This window comes from Bos javanicus, chromosome X (genome assembly GCF_032452875.1).
Source record: "Bos javanicus breed banteng chromosome X, ARS-OSU_banteng_1.0, whole genome shotgun sequence".
NCBI lineage: Eukaryota > Metazoa > Chordata > Mammalia > Artiodactyla > Bovidae > Bos > Bos javanicus.
In genome coordinates this window covers 133,266,532-133,292,718 of record NC_083897.1, presented here as the reverse complement: position 1 = coordinate 133,292,718, position 26,187 = coordinate 133,266,532, and the positions used below count along the sequence as shown (strand labels likewise).

General features: G+C 39.1%; 1 protein-coding gene across 2 annotated transcripts in view; it reads left to right on the top strand.

Annotated features, from left to right (window-relative positions):
* REPS2 (RALBP1 associated Eps domain containing 2) overlaps positions 1-26,187 on the top strand; it is a 252,936-nt gene that overhangs the window by 48,038 nt on the left and 178,711 nt on the right. For both annotated transcript variants that reach the window (XM_061408068.1, XM_061408067.1), the window contains exon 2: positions 11,151-11,274. In XM_061408068.1, coding sequence (XP_061264052.1) covers positions 11,151-11,274 — 124 coding nt within the window. The remainder of the gene's footprint in view (positions 1-11,150; positions 11,275-26,187) is intronic.

The window sequence follows — 26,187 nt, the reverse complement described above, 5'->3', positions numbered from 1 at the left end:
CTTCCCTACCCCTGTGCCCTAGCTGACCATTCCTTTCTCTGGAAGCAGCTGCAGCCAAACTTGTTAGCTTCCATTTCCAGAAGAGCATATGAATATAGAAGTCGATGCATCTAGATTCAACCCCCAGGGCGTCTTGCTTTTTTCTTTTCAGCAGTTTAACTTGATGATCTTTCCATATCATTACACAAAGAGCTTCCTCATTCTTTTTTAGTTGGTGGTTTTTGTGGCTAACAACTGAATCCACTCTAGCTGATTAAGCCAAAAAGGGATTAGAATTTTTAGGTAACTCATGGAATTGTTTGGAGGATTACAAGACAGGGGGCATCTGACTTCCCAGAAACGACGACCACGCCATGTATAGCTCTAGTATTAGGTGGGCGCCACCTGTGCTCCTGCCTGTGCTGAGTAGCAAGTAGCAGGGCTCTGACTGAACTGCAGTTGCTTCCACCGTCATCCTGAGCCAAGAAGGCAGCTTCCCCTGCAGAAGTAGAAGCTCTGAGCAGAGTCTCTTCCCTTACATTTCTCACTTCTCAAGCAAAGTCTTGTGTGGATATTCCCATCATTTGAGACCTGGTCACACGTTTGCAGTTTAGCTGCAAAGGACGCAACAATTTGATTCTCAGCTTTCAAGCTGAGGGGTGAGATTTGTAATATGAGAAAGTTCTCAGTACAGAAAGGCTTTCTGAGAGATTATGGGGTAATCACAGATATGACAGATGTCTACCAGAGCTGCCTAGAATTTCACTGTGTGGATGAACCATGATTGATTAAGCTAATATTTCAAATGATGGACCTCTGGGTGTTTTCAAATCTGTATCTTAGATGATAACATATTTAATGACCTTGTACATATGTCATTTTGCTTGTGTAAAGTGCAGTGTGAATTCCTAAAATTCCTAGAGGTAGAATTGCTAGATCCAAGGTTTGATTACAGTTTTTTAATTGTAATTTTTATGGATGTTGCTAAATGGTCTCTGGATGTTACACTGTTCTGTTCTTCCATTGACAGTATACAGGTTCCTGTTTTTTTGCCTAGAGTCTTTTTCCTGTTCAGATCCCATCTGAGTCAGGGTCACAGGTTGGGTTTTCCCCACTACTGGGGTGAGTTTGGGCCTTGGGCCAAGAATGCTGACAAACCAGATCTGGGGCCATAACCTCTGTCATTCATTCATTCATCTATCAATTAATTATCTTGACTGGATTTGGTCTATAATTTATTGTAGGCTCTTTGGTCCTAAATTAAATGGCATCTTGGGGATCTAAAAGATAATCTAACTTCCAAAAATGGTTTGCAACTTGGAAGTAGCTTATATGTTGGGAGATCTTAGATCATTATGTGCTCACAAATACATAAGGATGTTTTCAAAGAATGGTTATGAAGATTTATAACATCTTTTCTTTTTAAAACTAAAAAGCAAATAAGTGAAATAAGACAGATAAATACTGCATGATATCACTTATATATGGAATCTGAAAAAAGACAATGTTGAACTTATAGAAACAGAAAATGGAATGATTGTTGCCAAGGATGGTAGGGTGGGGGAAATAGTGAGAGTTGTTATTGATCTGAGGATCTGCTGTATAATATATAATATGGTGAAAAGTGAAAGTCACTCAGTCGTGTCCAACTCTTTGCTACCCCATGGACTACACAGTCTGTGGAATTTTCTAGGCCAGAATACTGGAATGGATAGCTTTTCCCTTCTCCAAGGGATCTTCCCAACCCAGGGATTGAACCCAGGTCTCACGCATTGCAGGCGGATTCTTTACCAGTTGAGCCACAGGGGGAAGCCCAGGAATACTGTAGTAGGAAACCTATCCCTTCTCCAGGGGGTCTTCCCAACCCAGGAATTGAACCGGGATCTCCTGCATGGCAGGCGGATTCTTTACCAACTGAGCTATCAGGGAAGCCCTATAGTATGTTGACTGTAGTTGATAATGGTATTGTATAATTGAAATTTGTTTAGAGAGTAGAACTTAAGTGTTCTCACACATACACAAAAGGTAAATATGAGAGGTGATGAATGTATAAATTAACTTGATAGTGGGACTCCTTTCACAGTCTATATGTACATCAGATCATTATATTGGTCATTTTACATATATGACAATTTTATTTGTCAATTATACTATCTCAGTAAGGTAGACAAAAGCAAAATCCTATTTTTAGTATGTGAATTATTGCATAGATTTTGCTTGTAGCTGAAATATGGCTCCAATTGGTTGCTGTGGAAGTTAATAGTAATATAGGAAGCCCTAGTTCAAAAGCTCCTGAAAATTTTAAACAAATGTATATAAATGGGTGTAAAATGGGGGGATACAGGTGTGTTCTTTTCCTCTAGTGGAAGTGTTCACTGTTTAAGTTGGTATTTACTTAGTGTAGCTAATTATTTTAGGAAAATACCTTTCTGCATGTCTTTGAGTGTATCCACAGGATGTCATGTATAACTCCGGGAGGCAGTGTCTCATCAGGGACTGGTAACCCTTTCTCTGAAGGGCCTGGTAGTAAATATTAGGCTTTGAGGGTCAAGAGACAAAATTGAGGATACTATATAGTTACTCATATAACAAGAGAGAAAACAAATTTCCTCAGAGATTTTATTGACAAAATTCAAAATATAATAATTGAATACAGGTGTTTTTTGTTTTTCTTTCAGATGAGTAATACAGATCTACTAATAAGAAGCATGGAATTCTTATTTTGGAGATAACATTTTATCTCATAGGATTCAAAGTTAGTGTTCCCTACCATCAAATTGACTGCAAATGTTCATCTGTAAAAACCATATAAGACTAGGCAGTGGGCCAGATTTGGCCTATGAACATCAATTTTCCAACCCCTGATGTAATGGAAAAGCCTTTACATTTGGACCCAGGCACATAGAGGTTTGCATGCTGGCTCTGAACTTGTGACCTTGAACACTTCAGTTAACCTTCTGAGTTGTGGCATTTATTTGTGCATAAACTGGAGGTAATGACAGCCATGGAATAAATATCATCCTATCTTTGTTATGGTTTTTGTGTTAAGATTCCAATTCTGTAGATGCTGATGTCATTTAGCTAGACTTACTTGGAATTAGTATTGAGCAGAGTCAAAAGTCAGTTTGTCAGGGAATAGAATTTTCAAAAGTTCTCAGTGTATTATGTGAAAACATGTTTTTGCAGTGGAGAGATCTAGCAGTCACCATCTTAACCAAGTGGCCAAGCTTAGCAATTAGTGGTGGGATGTTCTGAAATTATGTACCCCTCACTGATGTGTACCTCTTACTATACCGTGACGTCACTGTGTGGTGTCCTTGCCAGAAATGTTTGACTTGAGTGTTATCCCAAGGAGACAGAAACTCAAAATGTGGGACATTCTGTAGGACAACTGGCCTGAGCTCTTGAAAAGATTCAGTGTCATGAAGAACAGAGGTGAGATTGTTCTAGATTGGGGAAAGACCATGGAAACATAAGATAAAAATGTAATGCATGAACATTAAGTCCTGGATGGGAGAAAGGAAATTCAGTTATGTGGACCGTTTTTAAAAGAGTTGAGAACATGAGAGTATGGACCATATGTTGTGTGATTATATTGTTGACTTCCTCAGATGTGGTGATGGTATAGGAGATAGTCCTGTTTTGAGAGGTGGCTCAGTGGTAAAGAATCCACCTGCCAGTGCAGGAGACACAGGAGACATGGGTTCAATCCCTGGGTTGGGAAGATCCCCTGGAGGAGGAAATGGCAACCCACTCCAGTTTTCTTGCCTGGAAAATCCCATGGACAGAGGAGCCTGGTGGGCTACAGTTCGTGAGATCTCAAAGAGTTGGACATGACTTAGCGACTAAGCACGCAATAAACTATTTAGAGGTCTGAGAGGGAGGAAAAGGAGGAAGGGAGGAAAAGTAAGTTGGGGGAGGATAAGAGAGAGAAAAGAGTAAGTTGTTTGGTTCAGCGCAGCTCATTTCCTGACTTGGCATTGAGTGCAGCGTTTTCAGTGGGACGGTGCCCAGGACACTTTAATAAGTACTTTTAGGTATTAGTAGGCTTCCGTGTCTGAAGTCACACCTGAGCATTGAATGTCTGTCCTCTCTTTAATGGGGTGAGGGTTTGGCTTAGGCATGTGCTGTGGCACCTCATGTTGGGTGATCAGACATGGGGATTCATATTTTCTTGGGTGGCTCACCCAGGTCCCTCTGGATTGAAAGTCCCTTTTGATATTTAAAACATATACGTGAGTAGGAAAGGAAAATCCAGGATAGTGAACCTGAGTCTTCAGCTATATCCTGAGAGGCTGAGGTACAACTTACAAGCTTGTGCTTTAAATTCTCTTTATGTCCATTTTTGAGGGTGCCAGTGTGTGGGCTGTCATCTTCTGGAGGTATGCTAAGCAGAAGGAGGCTGGACGTAGAAGCTGACAGTGCATCTTGAGGGCTCTGAGTGGCTGGTGCACCGCTGAGGTGTCCTTGGCTGTGAGATTGAGGACAAGGGGTAGAGGCCAAGGACCAGGGCAGAGTGCAGTGCAGGCCGCTTCTCATGCTCTGATCCTGACCAGTCTGTTCTAGCTGTGCAGGAAGGGGACAGAGCAGCTAATATGCTGTTATATTCCTGCCCAGGAGCTCTTCAGGCTCTATAGTGTGAGATGACTAAAGCTCATTTAGCAGCCACTTGTAAAAATAATTACAAGATGAGAGAAAGAAGAGCATTCTGCGACTATGTGCTACGAAAACTAATTAATTCAACAAACACTTGTTGAGCAGCTGAATATGTAGTAAGAACCCTAAAGTATGAGTCCTGGAGGATACCTGTGATAAAAGATGCACTTTTTACCTTGTACTGTGCACTTGTGGGGTAGAGGAAAGAGATGGAGTACAGTGGAGACAATGACCACAATACTAATTTTGCTGTGTTACAAGGCTAGTGATGTGATAGAAAAGTAGTGAGGACAATGAGAATGCAGAAAACATGCCATGTGGAATTGAGCATGGTTCCAAAGGTAAGATTGGTCTTGAGATGATTTGAAGATAGAGTCTGGTGGGTAAAGAAGTGGGGAGGCATCCAGCTTCCAGGTGGGAGACATGGCGGGTGCCCAGAGGCCTGCCTGGCTGTCCTGTGTTGAGAGACCTGTTAGCATCTGGGGTGGCTGAAGTTTTGGATGCAGAGTGGGGAGGAGACAGACATGGGTGGGCTTGTTGGAAAGGTAGTTTGGACGAGATGGGAGGGCCTCGAAACTGTGCTCTGGGTTTTATAGGAAAGGGCATGAGGAGCCCTGGAAGCCTACTTGAGTTGGGAGTAGTCTTGTTTCAATAAGATATCATGGAGGGAATGTGGAGGATGGTGTGTGAGGTGGCAGAAGTCTGGGGACACGACTTGAAGTAATAGATGTGTGAGCAGAGACCCTGAACTTGGCCAGCTGCGGTGGAGAGAGAATAGAAAATAGGGGTCCACTAGTGTTTTTGGAACATTCTTTCAACCCCTCCCACCAGGACTTTGGATTTTTAAATCTCTCTAAGGAAGTCTTTAAAAATACTTGAAAGAGAGAAGCTTATTCAAACCTTTGAACAGTTTTGAAAACTTATTACATTTCAGCTTGGAAAGAAAGTATTATTTCAGGCAAACTGATGTGGACTGATTACTCAGCATAGCCACTTAATCTTTCAGAATTAGGTAGGAGGGAAGCTATTTTAGTGGCCTTCCATCTTCTTCCAGAACTTTGTCCAGGTTCCTCCCAAATGGTCGATGAGTTTTTCTGATGCACATCCAGCACTCCAACAGTTGAGTGTGCATATGTATGCTGTGAGGAAGTTGATTTCATCCATTTCTTTTTTTTTTCATCTCTTGCCGTCCACCTGAGAAAACAAACATGAGTCCATAGATTCTTGTTCTGCATTAGAAATGTCCACAATGTGTAACTTAAGATGGGTCCAGCTGAGAGGGTTGCAGTTTTGGAATTTAGACTAAAAAAGAGGAGTGGAATCTTTCCCTTTTTTCTTTATTTTGAGAAAATTTTGGCAACTTGGACTGTTTGAAGGAGCAGTTATATAAAATATCCCTTGTTAATTGAGTATCTGGGGTAAGGTACTGCCATTTTTTCTTTAGATTACATTAAAACATTTCTACCCACAATTTAGAGCTTTTCCATGGAGAATTTAGAATTAGAACATTTTGAACCTCAATAAAGAAAAAAAAAACAGAATTAACCTACTTTTTGGAATGAGAAGTCTCAGGTTTATGAGGCTCCATATGTAAGTTCCAAAGGCCTGTAATTTATCTTCTTTGCTGCTTGAATATTTCAGAAAGTTCTTGGCATGTCTCTTAGACAAAAAGAAAGAAAGGTGACCTATGGGCTTACCTCACTTATGTGTATATCTTCTACGATGGCTACAAAGTAGTGCTTCTACTGGTATATGGCAGCTAAGGACAGATTCCAAGGTAATGAGGCAGTTTACTGATGTGAGATTTGGGTGTTAGTCTGAAAGTACCATAGTGAATGTTTCAGCAGAAATTTCAGTTACCTTTAGTTAAGAACTTTTCTAGTTCCATGTGGTAGATATTATAAAGGAGTAACTGAAGGTTACCTTGATAATAAATTAACACTGACTGAACTATGGTTGTTAAATTGTTTCCACAGCAAGGATCATAATTTATTAATATTAGGAATTATTTTACAAGACAGCTGTATTGATGATGTTGGTTTTTTCCATGTATAGGCAAGCTTGTATCTGAAGATGTGTAATTTATTTATTCACAATAAGGAATGTATTGTAAAACTCAATTACATTTTATTTGTGAGCGTTGCTTCATTCACTTGATTGAGAATTTTTGGACTGTATCCTGAGTGTCTATCATTGCACTAGGAGCTTGATAGAAGTTACCCCTTGCCCTAGGAGAGAAAAATTTTAATGGGAGGCAAAGATAAACAGATAATTATAATATATGATAAGTGTTGAAATAGACAGTAAAATGCTTGAAAATGGAGAATTTCAAATGTATAATAGTCTTCACTTACTCCTTGCCCCTCGTTTGTTTTGGAACATATCCAAGAAAATAGTATATCATGTAATACACATTTATAGATATTTGAATAATCGGAGTGTACACTGGGAAAATAGACTATACCTGGGGACTTGGGAAGAAGCTATAGAGCCTGTAACATTTGAGTTTAATCTAGTAGGGAGGGAGAATGTTCCAGGTCCAGGTGAATAGGATGGAAGTCAACAATTATTGAACACTGCTAAGCATTATATCGGGCTTCCCTGGTGGCTCAGTGGTAAAGAATCCACTTGCCATGCAAGAGAAACAGGTTTGATCCTTGGTTTGGGAAGATCCCCTGGAGAAGCAAATGGCAACCCACTCCAGTATTCTTGCCTGGGAAATCCCATGGGTTGAGGAGCCTGGTGGGCTGCAGTCTATGGGGTCCCAAGAGAGCTGGATATGACCTAGTGACTAAACAACAACAAAGCATTATAGCAGGTTCATTTAGTACATTATTTATTTTTTTCCCTCATACTTTTATGGGAGTGACAATATCTATTTTATATTTGAGGAAGCTAGATTTCAGCCTGACCAGCCTTGACGTCAAGGCTACTTAGTTTCCCATCTTGTGCGCTGTGTGCACTAGGCACAGAAATGTAAATGGGCAAGATGTTTTTGGGGAAGCAAGAGAAGATGAATGCAGCTATAGAATTGTGACCGTGTGTGTGTGTCAAGAGGTGAAACTAGAGAAGCTGCTCAGGGCCAGGTTGTGAAGGAACTTTAATGCTATGCTACGAAGACAGAATTTTGTCTTGAGGGTGGTGAGGATCCAGGCTGAGATGTCTTTCAGCCTGAGAACAGTATTGTCAGCTTTTAAAAGGCAGGTATGTAGGCACTATGGAGGATGAACTGGGATTGGAAAATCTGCTGAGGGGAGACTGGTTCAAGCAAACTGTTCAAACACTGTTTATTAAGCACAAAGAATGCGGTGGGCAAAGAAACTAATAAGCAAGACACATCTCCCTATTTCATAGAGCTTAGCCTAGTAGAGAGTTAGTCACATGCAGATAGATGGCTTATTGTGATGTGATTTATTTTTTACTTTTTAAAAAATTTGTGTACTTTTAAAAAAATTTAAAATTATTTATTTTAATTGGAGGCTAATTACTTTACAATATTGTATTGAAACATGTATAATATCATATAAGAAAGAATCGCCAGTCCAGGTTTGATGCAGGATATTTTTTTTACTTTTTATAAATATTTTTTGGCTGCACCACTCAGCCTGTGGGATCCTAGTGCCTGACCTTTTTGTTGAGAGAAGAACACCAACTATTGGAATAAAGTTAAAAAAGAAAAAAAAGAAACTTGTCCCTGCTTTATGCTAATTTGTGTGAATTTTACTAAAAAATAAAATCTGTCATGATGGCCAAGTGAGATATTAGGAAGGGATTAAGGTGTTGCAAATGAGAAGATAGGCTTGATTTGGTAGATGGTTCTGTGATAGAATTGACTGGATGTGATTAGCATTGAAAATAAGTTTCTGATTCAAGGTATAGTATGGTTGATGCCAACAGCTGAAGCGAGGGTTGCTGGAAGATCAGCAGGTTCAAGGATATGTGAGGAGGGGCAAATGAGTAGGGCTTATTTATATTATGTCTGAGATGGCTTAGGGTATCCGCATAGAGATGTCCAGTAGGGTTTTGGAAAACTGTATGAAGTATCCAAGTTGTTAGGTTTGGAGAGAGTGATTTGGTGATCATTAGCATTTATGTATGGTCATTGAAGCTTGGGAAAGAATAAGATTATCAAAGAGCAGTGATTCTCAGCTTTGGCTGCACTTTAGAATTACCTAGAGAGTGTTACAAAAATACCCATTCCTGGGCTGCACCACTGACTAATTAAAGCAGAATCTTTGGAAGTGGAGACTAGGTCTCTTTATATTTTCAAAATCTACTTAGGTTATTCTAATATGCAGCTAGAATGGCAACAAAATAAACAAGTGGACCAAAAAATTAGACAATCGCATGTTTATTGAATGGACGCTATTGTTGGCACTGCTACTTTAACTTACATGAGGTGAGTACCTGTTTACACTTAAGGGGAGACTGAGGCACAAAAGGTAAGTAACTTGCCTTAGGTTATACAGGCAGCCGATTGGTGCTAAGGCAGGGATTCACACCTAAGTCATTTACTCCAAGAACTGTTCTTTATACCATAACGTTCTATTGCTTCTCCACTCAAGACTCAATCTGGGAGGGTTGAGAGTTTTGGAATGGCAGTGTGAAAAACTCAGCAGATCTTCTTCCCAGTGAAATAACCTCTTAACTGTAAAAATTATAAAGGACAATCATTTAAAGTCTCTGGAAATTGGCCTGAAAACATACAGCAAATGTAGAAAGATTTATTCAAGAAAATCTACTAAATCTTAGTAAGAACAGTGAGCCAGCAGCATTTGGGCCATGACCTCATCCTCTCCCGACTCCCATCAGTTCCATGCAATGGAGGACTCTTCTTGGTAAGTATAGCTGAGAAGATAGGACTTACCCCCCTAACTGTAGCTCCTAGTCTAGGACTAGGAGCAGTAGACAGTAGACTGAAGGAGAGAGAGAGAGGAGACAGAAAGTACCAGAAGGAGAAAGAGAGAGGGACAGATAAATATTTGAAGAAATAATGGCCGCAAGATAACCCAGTTTGATGACAAACAATAGCTTTCACAACCAAGAAGCCCAACTCTGTTCTTTCAGTGGCTGCCAGTCTTACTATGACTGCAGGCTGGGGATGTCTGCAATACAGTGAAAATACCCAGAGTAGGAGTGAAAGAGAATGGAAATAAGGCCAGTTAAAATGCCACAAAACTCACCATTCTTCCTGAGATGAGGCTGTTTTTCTTGAATAACACCACTGTGTGCCCCCTGCCCCCCCCCCGATTGCTGCAAACTTTTGGTCAATTTCCAGAGTTCTGTCCATTTTAGTTAGTTTCTCATTGTTCTGATGGAGGAGAGTGTTTTTGGTGACCCTTATGCTGCTATTTTTTGCTTACATCCTAGTTGAATTTTTATTGTAATTTTCTTAAGATTACTTAGTGGCTGCTTATAGTTTGCTCTGAAAGCATTTGTGATATTTTGGAAATTATTGGAATAATGATTTTTCCTATAATTATTGGAAATCTAAATCTAAAAGTAATTATTGGAAATCTAAAATTCCATCCATAAGGAACCAACTAATAATAATAATAAAAAATGCACAGTATATCTTTATAGCAGAATATTATGCAGTTGTTAAAGCAACGTGGTAATTTTAATTGTGCTGATAGAGAAGAATAGTCAAGGGATAATGCTAAAAGAAAAACAAGTCCCAAAATAGTATGTGATAGTCTATTTGTATAAAGTTTTAATAAACAACAGGAAAAACACAGGTGTGTACAACATATATGCAGAGATCATTTCTAGAATAAATATGTAATATTTTCCTCTGGGAAATAGGAAGTGAGGGTGCTTCTTAGTTCTTTACCCCCACTTAGTCTTATTTGAACTTTTGAGTATCTCTTACTTAGAAATAACTTTAGAGAAGTCATTGTATATTTAATTTGTTATTTTAAACTACCAATAGGACATATCATGTTAGTTTAAGGTCTACAAGTGATAAAGATCGCAATATTTTGATAATAATATTTGTATATGTAGTACTTCTTTTTTGTTTCCTTGAAGTGTGCACTCAAGATGTAATTTTGATGCTTAGGAAATCATTTTGCTTGAGAACTTTAAAAAAACAATGAACTCACATTTAATTTCGATCAACTGGGATAATCCACAAATAATAATGATGACTAAACTGTTCTCTTTTCACCTTCGTGACTTTCTAGACTTTGTACATTACAGTCCACCCCCTGAAAAAGTCACTCTTTTGTAAGAAGATTAACAGCCATCCTTTGTCACCTTTATTTTTATCTTTGAAAGAGGAAGAATAATCACCCAGTTCTGAAACATCATGCGTGGGTAGAATTGAATTACCCAAATTGAAAACCTCCCTGCAAACTAGAGGATAAAGAATCCCATCAGCGTGTACACATAGGCTCTCCAGGGACTTTTTGATTATTTACCCCATGAAATCCTTGAGATTTCATAATTTATCTTGTCTCATTTCCCCATTATGAAATGGAATTTTCAGCATCCCTTCTCTTGTCTGTTTTCAGATCACAGAATTGTGTGGTGCCAAGCGGGTTGGTTATTTTGGTCCGACACAGTTTTACGTTGCCCTGAAATTAATTGCTGCGGCACAGTCTGGCCTCCCTGTGCGGATAGAGAGTATTAAATGTGGTAAGTATCTCCCATTTATACATTCTGTTATCCATGACAGTTTTTTTTTTTTTTTTTAATGAGAACCATTTTTGTCATGAAAAAGAGACCTGGGTTTAAGGCCTGTTCTGTAAGCATTTGTGGAATTTTTTGTTTCTTCTTCCATCTCTTCTATTAAATAGGACTTACCAGGTGTCTTAATTTTTTTTTTTAATGAGAAAAAATTCAGAGAGTGACCTGAGGTTAGTTTCTTTTATCTGACTTGCCGTTAAAAATAGATTTTGTTCTTTAGCTGAGAAAGATTGGGACAAGGGTTCTAGAACTTGTGGCAAAATAGTAAGACTCAGTTTAATTTTCCACTTGAGGAATCTATGTTGTTTAAGGTTCTATGAGGGACAAGGAACTGAGTAACAGGGAGAATTTGAGTGGAGCTGCCCCTTCTCTCTCTCTTCTGTTCTTGCCAGGCATGTCAAGTATGATTATCTTTTAATCTCTCAATTCCCAAAGCCCTATTAAGTACTTGGGGGCTACTAAATATTTTTCGTAATGAATTTATCTTCTCAGAGTTTTTATTTATCATTTTCTTATCTTGCTATTCCTGCCCCAAACCCACCACATACTTGAGCACTTTTCATGACTTAAACCAAAAGCAAAGCCCCAGACTCTTAGCATCATTTGCCCTGCTTCAGTACTGGTTTTACTAAGCTGTTTAAAGAACGTGATTATTCAGTGGATGTGCTGAGGTCTTTTGTTAGTTCACTGTGATATGAATTACTTTCCTGTGTCTACACAGCTATGCAGGAACTTTGCCCTTTTCCTCATTTTGAGATAAAAATCACCCAACTATTCCTATCTGTTCTGTGAAGTCCCTAGTGGATCTTTCTGTGGGCTCAGGATTTATGGTTAGTCCATGGTAACCTTGTAGCTCCAAATAGCAGAGAAGATTCTGATAAATTGACTATAGAAAATGAAGCTTTTTTTTACACTAACCATTAGGAAGCTGCAATCATCCTGCTAATCTTTATTAAAGGCTTAGTGTGTGCCAGACACTATATCATTTAGTCCTCATGACATTTACCTAAACTAGATAATTGTGTCAATTTGCATTGCCTAGAATAAGCTGTGATAACAAATACCACTGAAATGTGAGTGCCTTAATGGAACAAAGGCTTGCTTACTGCTTTGCAGTGGGTCAGGGTGACCCTCCAGGGCAGCTGCCCTCCATGTGTTGGCTCTGTGATACTGGCAGCTTTATCCTGTGGCACCTCCAACACAGCACCTGTTCCCGTAATTGCCACAACAGAGAAATAGTTTCTCAGCCTAGCAGTTAAATGCTTTGGCGTGGATGTGACTCAGGTTACTGCTGCTCACAGTGCATTGGCCAGAACTTGGCACATGGATCTACTGACATGCAGAGCAGGCTTTGGGGGTTGTAGTTCCCTCGTGTGCCTGCAAGTAGAGGAGACTGGATGTGGGTGAACTCTGAAAGTCTCTATCCTGGTGCTGTTATTATCCCCGTTTTACAGATGTGAAAATGGAAGTGTAGGGGAATTAAGCAACTTGCCTAAGGATGTTAGGTTCTAACCAGCTCCAACCAGGATCTCAGCCTCCATTTCCCAGGCTTTTTATTGTTATGCAGAGTAGCCTCTTCTGGATGATTTTTTCTGTTTAGTAAGGTCCCAATTCTAATCTGTAAATCTGGAATGTTTCCTGAACAGGAAAAAAAAAAAACAAAAACCCAAAACAACCTGACCCCCAAAGCATCCCTTGGTATTATATAATTTGGTTCCTTGAAATAGGTTTCTTGATGGAGTGTAATTTCAGTGGCTGGTTTGGTGTCTGTTGGTCAGTGTTTGCTGTGATTTGTTCAGAGTTATAGCTCACTGAATTTCGGTTTGTGGTAGGCACTGAAAGTTTCCATTCCATTGTAAATGATCATTAATCTTTATTATAGTATCTCCCGACTTCATCTTCTGGAAGAGTTCAGAGCTTCTTTGTTGTATAAAAGAATAAACTTCTGACACCTTTGTTGCTTACATTTGGTTAGACTGAAATCTTTTACCTGATCTGTGCTCAGATCTATAGCTTAATTTCCTGGGGATGGGGGAGGGGGTGGAAGGGGTGGATTGTCTAAGTTATCACTTGTATAAGGGATTAACCCTTTTTCCAAATATGAGGCTTTCTCCATTTTATAAATACTGATGCTGCTTTTTACCACTGAGGGTTTAAGTATTACTCAGAGTTAATTCTTGATTTTCTTCCTTCATTTAAAGGTTTTTTGAACAAGTTACTTGCAGTCAGCATATGTTGAATAAGGATGAGTGTAAGACTGGGCCAAACTTTGAGCTGCCACTTAGCATTTTCCAATTTTTTGCTTGAAATCCATTAGCTTAATGTTTGATGACATAAACCTTGAAGGTGAAAGAGAATGCTAAGAGCCTAATCTGAAAGACCTATCACACAGGGAGTTGTGAGTCCTTTCAGTCCTTCTTCTATAAGAATCATACCCTTACTTCATGAGTGACATGTGCCTGTGTGTATGTGTGTGTTAACCTTTAACCCCTAGTCTTTCCCATTTTGCTAAATACCTCTACCATATGCAGTTGCTTAATCCAAGAACTTAGAAGACATTCTTGATTTTCTCCTTTCCCTCCCTCCATCAGAAGTCCTGCCAATATGGGTGAATTCTATGAAAAATTTAGAGAAGAGCTAACATCTATCCTATTCAAACTCTTCCAGAAAATTGCAGAGGAAGGCAAACTCCAAAACTCATTCTATGAGGCTACCATCACCCTGATACCAAAACCAGACAAAGATGCCACAAAAGAAGAAAACTACAGGCCAATATCACTGATGAACATAGATGCAAAAATTCTTAACAAAATTCTAGCAAACAGAATCCAACAACATATTAAAAGGATCATACATCATGATGAAGTGGGCTTTATTCCAGGGATGCAAGGATTCTTTAGTATTCACAAATCAATCAGTGTGATACACCATATTAACAAATTGCAAGATTAAAAACCATATGATTCTCTCATTAGATACAGAGAAAGCCTTTGACAAAATTCAACACCCATTTATGATAAAAACTCTGTAGAAAGCAGGCATAGAAGGAACATACCTTAACATAATAAAAGCCATATCTGACAAACCCACAGCAAACATTATCCTCAATAGTGAAAAATTGAAAGTATTTCCACTAAAATCAGGAATAAGACAAGGGTGCCTACTCTCACCACTACTATTCAGCATAGTTTTGGAAGTCCTAGCCACAGCAATCAGAGAAGAAAAAGAAATAAAAGGAATCCAAATTAAAACTCTCACTGTAGATGACATGATCTTCTACATAAAGAACCCTAAAGATACCACCAGAAAATTACTAGAGCTAATCAATGAATATAGTAAAGTTGCAGGATAAAAAATTAATACACAGAAATTCCTTGTATTCCTATACACTAACAATGAAAAAACAGAGAAATTAAGGAAACAATCCCATTCACCATTGCAACAAAAAGAATAAAATACTTATAAATAAATTTACCTAAAGAAACAAAAGACCTAATATATGGAAAACTATAAAACACTAATGAAAGAAATCAAAGATGACACAAATAGATGGAAAAATATACCATGTTTGTGGATTGGAAGAATCAATACAGTGAAAATAAGTATACTACCCAAAGCAATCTATAGATTCAGTGCAATCCCTATCAAGCTACCAATGGTATTATTCACAGAACTAGAACAAATAATTTCACAATTTGTATGGAAACCCAAAAAAACCTTGAATAGCCAAAGCAATCTTGAGACAGAAGAATGGAACTGGAGGAATCAGCCTTACTGACTTCAGACTATACTACAAAGCTACAGTCATCAAGACAGTATGGTACTGGCACAAAGACAAAAATGTAGATCGATGAAAGAAAATGGAAAGCCCAGAGATAAATCCACACATCTATGGACACCTTATCTTTGACAAAGAAGGCAAAAATATACAATGGAGAAAAGACAGTCTCTTTAACAAGTGGTGCTGGGGAAAAGTGGTTAGCCACGGGGAAAAGTGAAACTAGAACACTTTCTAACACCATACACAAAAATAAAGTTAAAATCGATTAAAGATCTAAATGTAAAACCAGAAACTATAAAACTCTTAGAGGAAAACTTAGGCAAAACACTCTCCGACATAAATCACAGCAGGATCCTCTATGACCCACCTACCAGAGTAATGGAAGTAAAAACAAAAACAAATGGGACCTAATTAAGCTTAAAAGCTTTTGCACAACTAAGAAAACTATAAGCAAGGTGAAAAGGCAGCCTTCAGAATGGGAGAAAATGATAGTAAACAAAACAGCTGACAAAGAATTAATCTCCAAAATAAACAAGCAGCTCATGCAGCTCAATACCAAAAAAACCCAAACACCCCAAGCAAAAATGGGCCAAAGAACTAAACAGACATTTCTCCAAACAAGACATACAGATGACTAACAAACACATGAAAAGATGCTCAACATCACTCATTATTAGAGAAATGCAAATCAAAACCACAATGAGGTATCATCTCATGCTGGTCAGAATGGCTGTTGTCAAAAAGTCTACAGACAATAAATGCTGGAGAGGGTGTGGAGAAAAGGGAACCCTCTTACACTGTTGGTGGGAATGCAAACTGGCACAGCCACTATGGAGGACAGTGTGGAGATTCCTGAAAAACTGGAAATAGAACTGCCATACAACCCAGCAATCCCACTGCTGGGCATACACACCGAGGAAACCAGAATTGAAAGAGACACCCAAGGAAACCAGAATTGAAAGAGACACATGTACCTCAGTGTTCATTGTGGCACTGTTTACAATGGCTAGGACATGGAAGAAACCTAGATGTCCATTGGCAGACAAATGGATCAGGAAGTTGTGGTACATATACACAATGGAATGTTACTCAGCTATAAAAAGGAATGCATTTGAGTCAGTTCTAATGATGTGGATGAAACTGGAGACTATTATACAGAGTGAAATAAGTCAGAAAGAGAAATACAAATACTGTATATTAATGCATATAAATGGAATTTAGAAAGATGGTAACGACAATCTTATATGGAAGGCAGCAGAAGAGACACAAAAGTAAAGAACAGCCCTTTGGACTATGTGGGAGAAGGTGAGAGTGGGATGATTGAGAGAATAGCGTTGAAATGTGTATTACCATATGTAAAATAGATGACCAGTGCAAGTTCGATGAGTGAAGCGGGACATCCAAAGCCTGTGCTCTGGGACAACCTGGAGGGATGGAGTGGGGAGGGAGGTGGGAGCGGGGTTCAGGATGGGGGCTCACATGTGCACCTGTGGTTGTTTCATGTCAATGTATGGCAAAAACCATCACAATATGTAAAGTAATTATCCTCCAATTAAGATAATTAATTAAAAAAAGTTCTGCCAATATGGCTCTAATCTCATTGCTTGCTTCCTGCATCTTTCTACCTCTGCTAAATGAGGCCACCTACAGCCACATTCCTGATGCCACAATGATTTTGTCATTAGTTTCTTGGCCTTCTCTCTTTTCTACTCCAGTCTCTTTCCCCACATAGCACTAAGAGTAGCTTTTTCAAAATAGATTATTTTATATAGCTCCTTGAAACTCTCCCTGTGGTTGCTTGTTGTACATAGCTCAAAGTTCGAAGTCCCTACAGTTATCTGTAAGGCCTTGCATAATCTAGTCTCTGCCTACTACCCCTCCTCATCTCAAATCTCTTTTCTTTCATGTAATCTGTCCCCCAGCCTTACTGGCTGTGTATCCATTTCTGGGCCACCTCTTTCCTACTGCAGGAAAGAGCATGTTATGTCAAGATCTTGGGTTGCTAGTGGTCTGTTCTCCATCCTCTCCTTCCAGTGCTGCATCTCCTCCTCGCTCTTTAGGGTTCCAAGGCTGTACCTGACACCCTATCTAAAGTATGTCCTGTCAAATTAATTCATTAACAAAGGAACCAGCATATAGTAGAGCTGGTTCAAGAAAGTGTAGGAAAGTCAGAAGTGTTTATAGTCACGGAAAGAAAGAATGCTGGAATAAGATTGCTAAATTACGTATAAAATTGATTAATGCCCTACAGGACAATAAAACTGTAACTGGGTTATTATACTCTTTTGTAAGATAAAATTCATTTGCACTGCTATCAGAAAAGAAGTGTTTGTTATCTAACAAATTTTCCACAAGTTAATAGCTACCCTTTCAGAATTGTAAAATGCTTCATCAAGAGTAAATAGAAACTTAAAAGCATGCATCCCTAGGGAATTAGGTAATCCTTGGATGGGCCTGTTAGTGCTGGATAATGTGACAGTTCCCTTCTTAATTCTCTCACTGTCTGCTCCTTCATAGCTCTTTAGTTAGGGTTTGTAAGTACTCCTTTACAGGTTTGAGTAATTTTTTGGCTGTCTTCCTCAGCAGTCTGCACATCTAAGGGGAAGGGAGGAGCATCTGGTAACCCTGTACTGAGAGGGGCCTTGTGGATACTCAGGGCATGTTTGTTGAATGAATACATGAAGACACAAATGCCTGGGCATGGGGAGTGAGTCTTAATTGTCTGTCACTCTTTTTAACGCAAACATTTGGAATTCACGTTCACCAGGAACTTCTGAGGGATGCTTACAGAAGTCATCTCTCTAAGGCATTGGTTCCCAACCATGTATGCACTTGAGAATCATCTGGGTAACTCTAAATGCAAAATAAAAACTACAGGAACCTGGGGCTACCTGCAGACATGTGGCTTTAGCACAGGGTTTTTCAGAGCACCCCAGGTGATTCTTCTGTGGAGCCAGGGTTGAGAGTGACTTCTAAAGACAGTCAATTGGAGTATCTTCAAGAGCTTTGCTTAAGCTCTGAGTACAGATTTGGTCACATTAGGGCCCAAACTGGAGGGAGGCAAGAGGCACCCAGGGTGTATAACTGTAGGAGATGTATAACTGTAGGGGGTGCTAGCTCCCTGGACCCTGCAAGTGCTGACTCTGATTTTCTAGGGCCCTGAGAGGGAGTACCTCAAGTGCTAGCCCCAGGCTTTTCTCTAGCCTCACCCTAGTGGGAGCTGGGGTAATGCTGTTGGGAAAGCTAATTTAGGAGGGCAGAAGGTGGTGTTGGGGTGAAGTTCAAGGCTGGCAGAGAGTTCTTGTGGAGGAAACCATGTGTGAACATCTGTCCTGGGAGCAAACCTTCCTGCTTTCCAAAGACAGGCCAAGAGGAAGTGTGAGGACTGAGGGAAGGTGTAGCAGGGTCTAGAGTAGTGTTTTGAAACTTTATTGTGCCATGGCCCGTTTGACAGTGTGAAATATGTGAACCCCTTCTTGGAGCAATTTAAAAAAATCATCAGAATATAGTTGCTTTATAATGTTGTGTTAGTTTTTGCTGTGCAGCAAGGTGAATTAGTCATATATATATGTATATCCTGGTGGCTCAGATGGTGAAGAATCTGCCTGCAATGCGGGAGACCTGGGTTTGATCCCTGGTTTGGGAAGATCCCCTGGAGAAGGGAATGGCAACTCACTCTGGTATTTGTGCCTGGAGAATCCCCATGCACGGAGAAGCCTGGTGGACTGCAGTCCATGGGTCTCAAAGAGTTGGACACGATGAGCAACTAAGCACACATACATACATCCAGTTTTTTAGATTTCCTTCACATTTAGGTCACCACAGAGCACTGAGAGAGTTCCCTGTGCTATACAGTAGGTTCTCATTAGTTATCTATTTTAACGTAGTCAGTTCAGTTCAGTTGAGTTCAGTCGCTCAGTCGAGTCTGATACTCTGTGACCCCATGGACTGCAGAATGCCAGGCCTCCCTGTCCATCGCCAACTCCCAGAGTTTACTTAAAATCATGTCCATTGAGTTGGCGATGCCATCCAACCATCTCATCCTCTGTCGTCCCCTTCTCCTCCTGCCTTCAATCTTTCCCAGCATCAGGGTCTTTTCCAATGAGTCAGCTCTTCGCATCAGGTGGCCAAAGTATTGGAGTTTCAGCTTCAGCATCAGTCCTTCCAATGAATATTCAGGACTGATTTCCTTTAGAATTGACTGGTTGGATCTCCTTGCAGTCCAAGGGACTCTCAAGAATCTTCTCCAACACCACAGTTCAAAAGCATCAATTCTTCTGTGCTCAGCTTTCTTTATAGTCCAACTCTCACATCCATACATGACTACTGGAAAAACCATAGCTTTGACTAGATGGACCTTTGTTGGCAAAGTAATGTCTCTGCTTTCTAATATGATGTCTAGGTTGGTCATAACATTTCTTCTAAGGAGTAAGTGTCTTTTAATTTCATGGCTGCAGTCACCATCTGCAGTGATTTTGGAGCCCCCTCCAAAAAAGTCTGTCACTGTTTCCATTGTTTCCCCATCTATTTGCCATGAAGTTATGGGACCAGATGCCATGGTCTTAGTTTTCTTAATGTTGAGTTTTAAGCCAACTTTTTCACTCTCCTCTTTCACTTTCATCAAAAGGTTCTTTAGTTCTTCTTATATGGTGTCATCTGCATCTCAGAGGTTATTGATATTTCTCCCGGCAATCTTGATTCCAGCTTGTGCTTCTTCCAGCCCAGTGTTTCTCATGATGTACTCTGCATATAAGTTAAATAACCAGGGTGACAATATACAGCCTTGACATATTCCTTTTCCTATTTGGAACCAGTCTGTTGTTCCATGTCCAGTTCTAACTGTTGCTTTCTGACCTGTGTACAGGTTTCTCAAGAGGCAGGTCAGGTGGTCTGGTATTCCCATCTCTTTCAGAATTTTCCACAGTTTATTGTGATCCACACAGTCAAAGGCTTTGGCATAGTCAACAAAGCAGAAATAGATGTTTTTCTGTAACTCTCTTGCTTTTTAGATGATACAGCAAATGTTGGCAATTTGATCTCTGGTTCCTCTGCCTTTTCCAAATCCAGCTTGAACCTCTGGAAGTTCATGGTTCACGTACTGTTGAAGCCTGGCTTGGAGAATTTTGAGCATTACTTTACTAGTGTGTGAGATGAGTGCAATTAATGTGGTAGTTTGAGCATTTTTTGGCATTGCCTTTCCTTGGGATTGGAATGAAAACGGACCTTTTCCAGTCCTGTGGCCACTGCTGAGTTTTCCAAATTTGCTGGCATATTGAGTGCAGCACTTTCACAGCATCTTCTTTCAGGATTTGAAATAGCTCAACTGGAATTCCATCACCTTCTTGTTTGTAGTGATGCTTCCTAAGGCCCACTTGACTTTGCATTCCAGGATGTCTGGCTCTAGGTTGGTGATTACACTATCATGATTATCTGGGTCATGAAGATCTTCTTTGTATAGTTCTTCTGTATATTCTTGCCACCTCTTCTTAATGTCTTCTGCTTCTGTTAGGTCCATACCATTGCTGTTCTTTATTGTGCCCATCTTTGCATGAAATGTTCCGTTGGTATCTCTAATTTTCTTGAAGAGATCTCTAGATTTTCCCATTCTATTGTTTTTCTCTATTTGTTTGCCTTGATCGCTGACGAAGTCTTTCTTACCTCTCCTTGCTATTCTTTGGAACTCTGCATTCAAATGGGTATATCTTTCCTTTTCTCCTTTGCCTTTGGCTTCTCTCTTTGTAAGGCCTCCTCAGACAACCATTTTGCCTTTTTACTTTTCTTTTCCTTGGGGATGATCTTGGTCCCTGCCTCCTGTACAGTGTCACAAATCTCCATCCTTAGTTCTTCAGGCACTCTGTCTATTAGATCTAATCCCTTGAATCTATATGTCAACTTCCAGTATATAATCGTAAAAGATTTGATTTAGGTCATACCTGAATGTTCTAGTGGTTTTCCCTACTTTCTTCAATTCAAGTCTGAATTTGGCAATAAGTTCATGGTCTGTGCCATAGTCAGCTCCTGGTCTTATTTTTGCTGACTGTATAGAACTTCTCCATCTTTGGCTGCAAAGAATACAATCAGTCTGATTTCGGTATTGACCATCTGGTGATGTCCATGTGTGGAGTCTTCTCTTGTGTCATTGGAAGAGGGTGTTTGCTATGAGCAGTCTGTTCTCTTGGCAAAACTCTGTTAGCCTTTGCCCTGCTTCATTCTGTACTCCAAAGTCAAATTTGCCTGTTATTCCAGGTATTTCTTGACTTCCTACTCTTGCATTCCAGTCCCCTATAATGAAAAGGACATCTTTTTTGGGTGTTAGTTCTAGAAGGTCTTGTAGGTCTTCATAGAACCATTCAACTTAGCTTCTTCAGCATTACTGGTTGGGGCATAGACATTATACATAGTAGGATATGTATGTCAAGACCAATCTCGCATTTCATCCCATCCCCATTTCCCCCCTTGGTATGCATATGTTTGGATAACAATTACAACTGACCCTTGAACTACTCGAGAGTTTGTTCAGTCACTAGAGCACGGCAGGCTCCCCTGTCCTTCATTATCTCCTGTAGTTTGCTGAAATTCATGTCCATTGAGTCAGTGATGCTATATAACCATCTCATCCTCTGCTGCCTAGTTGTCCTCCTGCCCTCAGTCTTTCCCAGCATCAAAGTCTTTTTCCAGTGAGTTGGCTCTTTGCGTTAGGTGACCAAAGTATTGGAGCTTCAGCTTTAGCCTCAGTCCTTCCAGTGAATATTCAGGGTTGATTTCCTTTAGGACAGACTAGTTTGATCTCCTTGCAGTCCAAGGTACTCTCGAGAATCTTCTCTAACACCACAAATCAAAAGTATCAGTTCTTTGATGCTCAGCCTTCTTTATGGTCCAATTCTCATATCCATACATGGCTATTGGAAAAACCATACCTTTGACTATACGAACCTTTGTCAGCAAAGTTATGTCTCTGCTTTTTAATACACTGTCTATGTTTTTCATACTGGAGCAGGTGTCCAATAGTAGCTGGTTTGTAGTGTTTTTGTGAGCATAAAATTGGGTAATCCTTTGGCCAAGCATCTAAACTGTGCTATCTCATATGGTAGTCACTAGTCCTGTGAAACTGGCTATAGAGCATTTAAAATGTGTCTAGTGCCCGTGAGAAATTGAATTTTAATTAAATCAACAATTTAAATTACTTAAAATTTAAAGCTCAAGTAACATAAAGTATTTTTCCATTAAATTAAACTTTTTTGTTTTAGTGAGACTATGTTTTACTTTAAGCACTGTATTGTATAAGACAGGTGTCAGCAAACTTTTCCTGTAAAGGGCTAGGTAGTGGATATTTTAGGCTTTGTGAGCTATATGGCTTTTGTTGCAAATATCCAACTCGGCTCTTGAACTGGGAAAGCAAAATGTGTAAACAAAAGAGCATGGCTGTGTTCCAGTAAAACTTTATTTATGGATATTGAAATTTATATTTCATAATTTTCACATCATGAATTATTTTTCTTTTGATGTTTTCCAAGCATTCAAAATATAAAACCTAATGTTTTTTGATGAAAATACTATTTTTTAAAACTGAAGTATACTTTGATGTATAGTATTATGTAAGTTACAGGTGTATGATATAGTGATTCACACACAGGTTTTAAAGGTTATACTCCATTTATACTTATAAAAGATTGGCTATGTTCCCTGTGTTGTATAATACATGCTTGTAGCTTATTTTGTACATAGTTTATACTTATACTACTACTATATAGTACTCAAGCTATATGGAAATAGACAGCAGGTTGAATGTGGCTCATAGATATATCCCAAGATGGATGAATTCATGTCTCTCAAAAGTAATTTATAAGACTGTTCACAGCAGCTATATTCATAATGACTCCAAACTGAAAACAACTCAAATGTTCATCACAGAGACTGGGTTTAAAAAATTTTAGTATATTTGTAAAAGTGGATTACTCCATAGCAGTGAAAAAGAATGAACTATGTCTTTAGATGATTATGTTGTACGTTGGATGATTATCACAAAGTGTTATCAGAAAAGCTAGTCACAAAGATTAATATTGTATGATTCCATTATGTGAAGTTCTATAGTGGCAAAGGTAATCTGTGGATTTAGAAATTAGAATACATTGCTCAGTGGGACAAGGGGAGGTGATTAACTAGAAAGCAATTTGGGTATTTGTTATGAGGTTGTATATACATTTGTTAGAAGTCTTCAAATGAGGCTTCCTGGTAGCTCAGTGGTAAAGAATCTGCCTGCCAATGCAGGAGACACAGAATTGATCCCTGATCTGGGAAGATTCCACATGCTGTCGAGCAACTAAGCCTGTGCACCACAACTATTGAGCCTGTGCTCTAGTCTGGGAGCCACAACTGCTGAAGCGTGTGCTCCCTAGAATCTGTGCTCTGCAACGAGAGAATCCACTGCAATGAGAAACCCTTGCCGCAACTAGAGAAAAGCCTGCAGCAATGAAGACCCAGCATGGCCAAAAATAAATAAAATTTTAAAAGTCTTCAAATACTTAAGCTCTGTGTACATCATCATCATCCCTCCATACAAAATACTCCTTACATAATTTAAGAAGAAATCAATTATTTGTTGATTTTTAACATTATAGTATTTCTTAGTAAAATCTAGATCTCTGGCCATAGTGGTCCATATTGCTTCATAGCAACCATCAGCCAAACTGTGCTTTTACAGTAGGGCAGCCAGTAGCCATACTACTGCAGCTCCTGAGTGCCTGAAATGTGGTGTATCTGAATTGAGGTCTATGGTATAGGTAAGTACACATGGGGTTTAAAGCATTAGCCTGAAAAGAGAATGTAAACTGTTATATTAATTTTTTATCTTGTTTACATGCTGTCATTGATAACATTGGGTTAAAATATACCAAATTAATTTTGCCTCTGTTTTTTTGCTTTTTTTAAGTTGAAAAATTTTAGTTGTGACAGAACATACATAATATAAAATCATCTTAACCATTTTTAAGTATACAGTTCATTAGTGTTAAGTATATACACATTGTTGTGCAACCAGTCTGCCTACATTGCAAGGTGGAAACGCCACCCCCATTAAACAACTCCCCAGTCCCCTTCCCTCCAGCCTCTGGCATCCACTGTTCTACCTTCTGTTCCCGTGAGTTTGACGATTGATCCGTCATGTAAGTGAAACCACGCAGTATTTGTATTTTTTCACTGGTTTCTTCACTTAACATTTTGTTGTTGTTGTTAATGTAGCTACTATACAATTTACAATGATACATGTGGCTGAGATTATATTTCTCAGTTCAGTTCAGTTGCTCAGTCATATCCAACTCTGTGACCCCATGGACTGCAGCATGCCAGGCCTCCTTCTCCATCACCAACTCCCGGAGTTTACTCAGACTCATGTCCTTTGAGTCGGTGATGCTATCCAACCATCTCATCCTCTGTTGTCCCCTTCTCCCACCTTCAATCTTTCCCAGTATCAGGGTCTTTTGAGGACAGTGCACAGCAGCTGCCTCTTTGTAATTAATCTTTTATTACTGTATTTATGCTGCTTATGTTTTTTCTAATGAATTGAGGAGATTGATGTATTTCTAATATTCATGACTCCATCAAACATGGGAAAACAAAGGATTTTTCCCTTAGAGGATCACATGTTTAAAAAAGCAGAGACATAATTTTCTTTGTGGAAGGGGAAAATAGTCATTTCTATTTAATATACAAAGCATTTCTGTGTTCAAAGAATACAGCCTAAGATAGCATTATGAGACAAATGATCGCTGTGCTCATTGTGTCCTTGGCCCCATCAGTATTTTATTTGAACTCTTAATTTGTTTCCTGTGTGCTAATTTAATTCAGTTTGGGAGAAAAGATTCTAACCAATTACTGCAGATAGATCTTCTCCTGTGATTACTTGACATATATCACTGGATAGTAGGTACTTTAGTAATTTTTTAATAAAGTTTTGCTATTAAATTTGCTGTACGTATGACTATGAAATAACATTTAGACTGAACGTTGACAAACTATAGTTTTGCTTTTCACTTTTAAAAAGCTTGTAGCATAAAAAAAAGCTTGCACCACCTTAAGAAAAATAGCATTTCATTAGTTTTCAATAATAGGAATATCATTATATATGGTTACAATTCTGTTAAGTAAAAGTTGTTTAAAGCCTTGTAAACAAAGAACGTATGAGAGAAATTCAGCTGTATTTTGTCTTTTGCTGTCTGAGGGAGGGAGATTCTTTCCCAGGTGAACAATTCTGGAGAAATGCCATAGCCAGGGAAGGAGAATTTGTGATATGACAGTGTCCTAAAGGACAGCTGGGGGCCCTATTGTAATAGTTGATATTCACCAACCAGGTTTGTGTTCCATTGTTCCTGGAGTTATCTATTAAATACCAGTGAAACACTGGTCAGGGAGCTTACAAATGCGGAACATTTCCTTTTTTTTTCTTCTTTTTTCAGATAGGGCTTGTAAGTAGCGTCATCCTTTTGTGGGCAGATTAGAGTACAAGTTATTTTATGTGATCTTGTTCAATTTTTTAAGATCCTTTTTGCAGACTGAGCTGCAATAAATACCTTTCTGAGAAGAGAACCATAGGATTAGCTCATATTTGATTTACTGAGAATCTAGACTTTCTTTTCTCTTTCCTTCTTTCTTTTAAAGTCCAGTCCTGCCTTGAGTGCTGAAGAGCTGCCAGGGTTAGGAAATAATAAAATATTAAAAATGGTGGCCATTGTCTCTTTAGGGGAAAGTCTTGGTTTAATTTTCCAGATTGGTTATTCTCTTCATGTCTCTTGGGCTCTTGGCTGATTGATCACGCAGGGATTTGTCATATTGCCTACTTCTTTGAATTGAATGTGGACATAGCAACTAAAAATAAACATGATGTGGATATTAGAGAACCAGGGGCCTTCTTTGCCTGGGGAGCTAAGATACTGCTTGCCGTTGCTAAGATGTTTTCTGGCTGTAACACAGCAGCAATCATTGGAAGTGCAGCTGTGTTTTTGGAAGAGCAAGCTAAGGGAAGGCAAAGGCACACTGATGAATATTATCCTAAACAATGAATCCAGATGCAAATCATTATGCCTAAT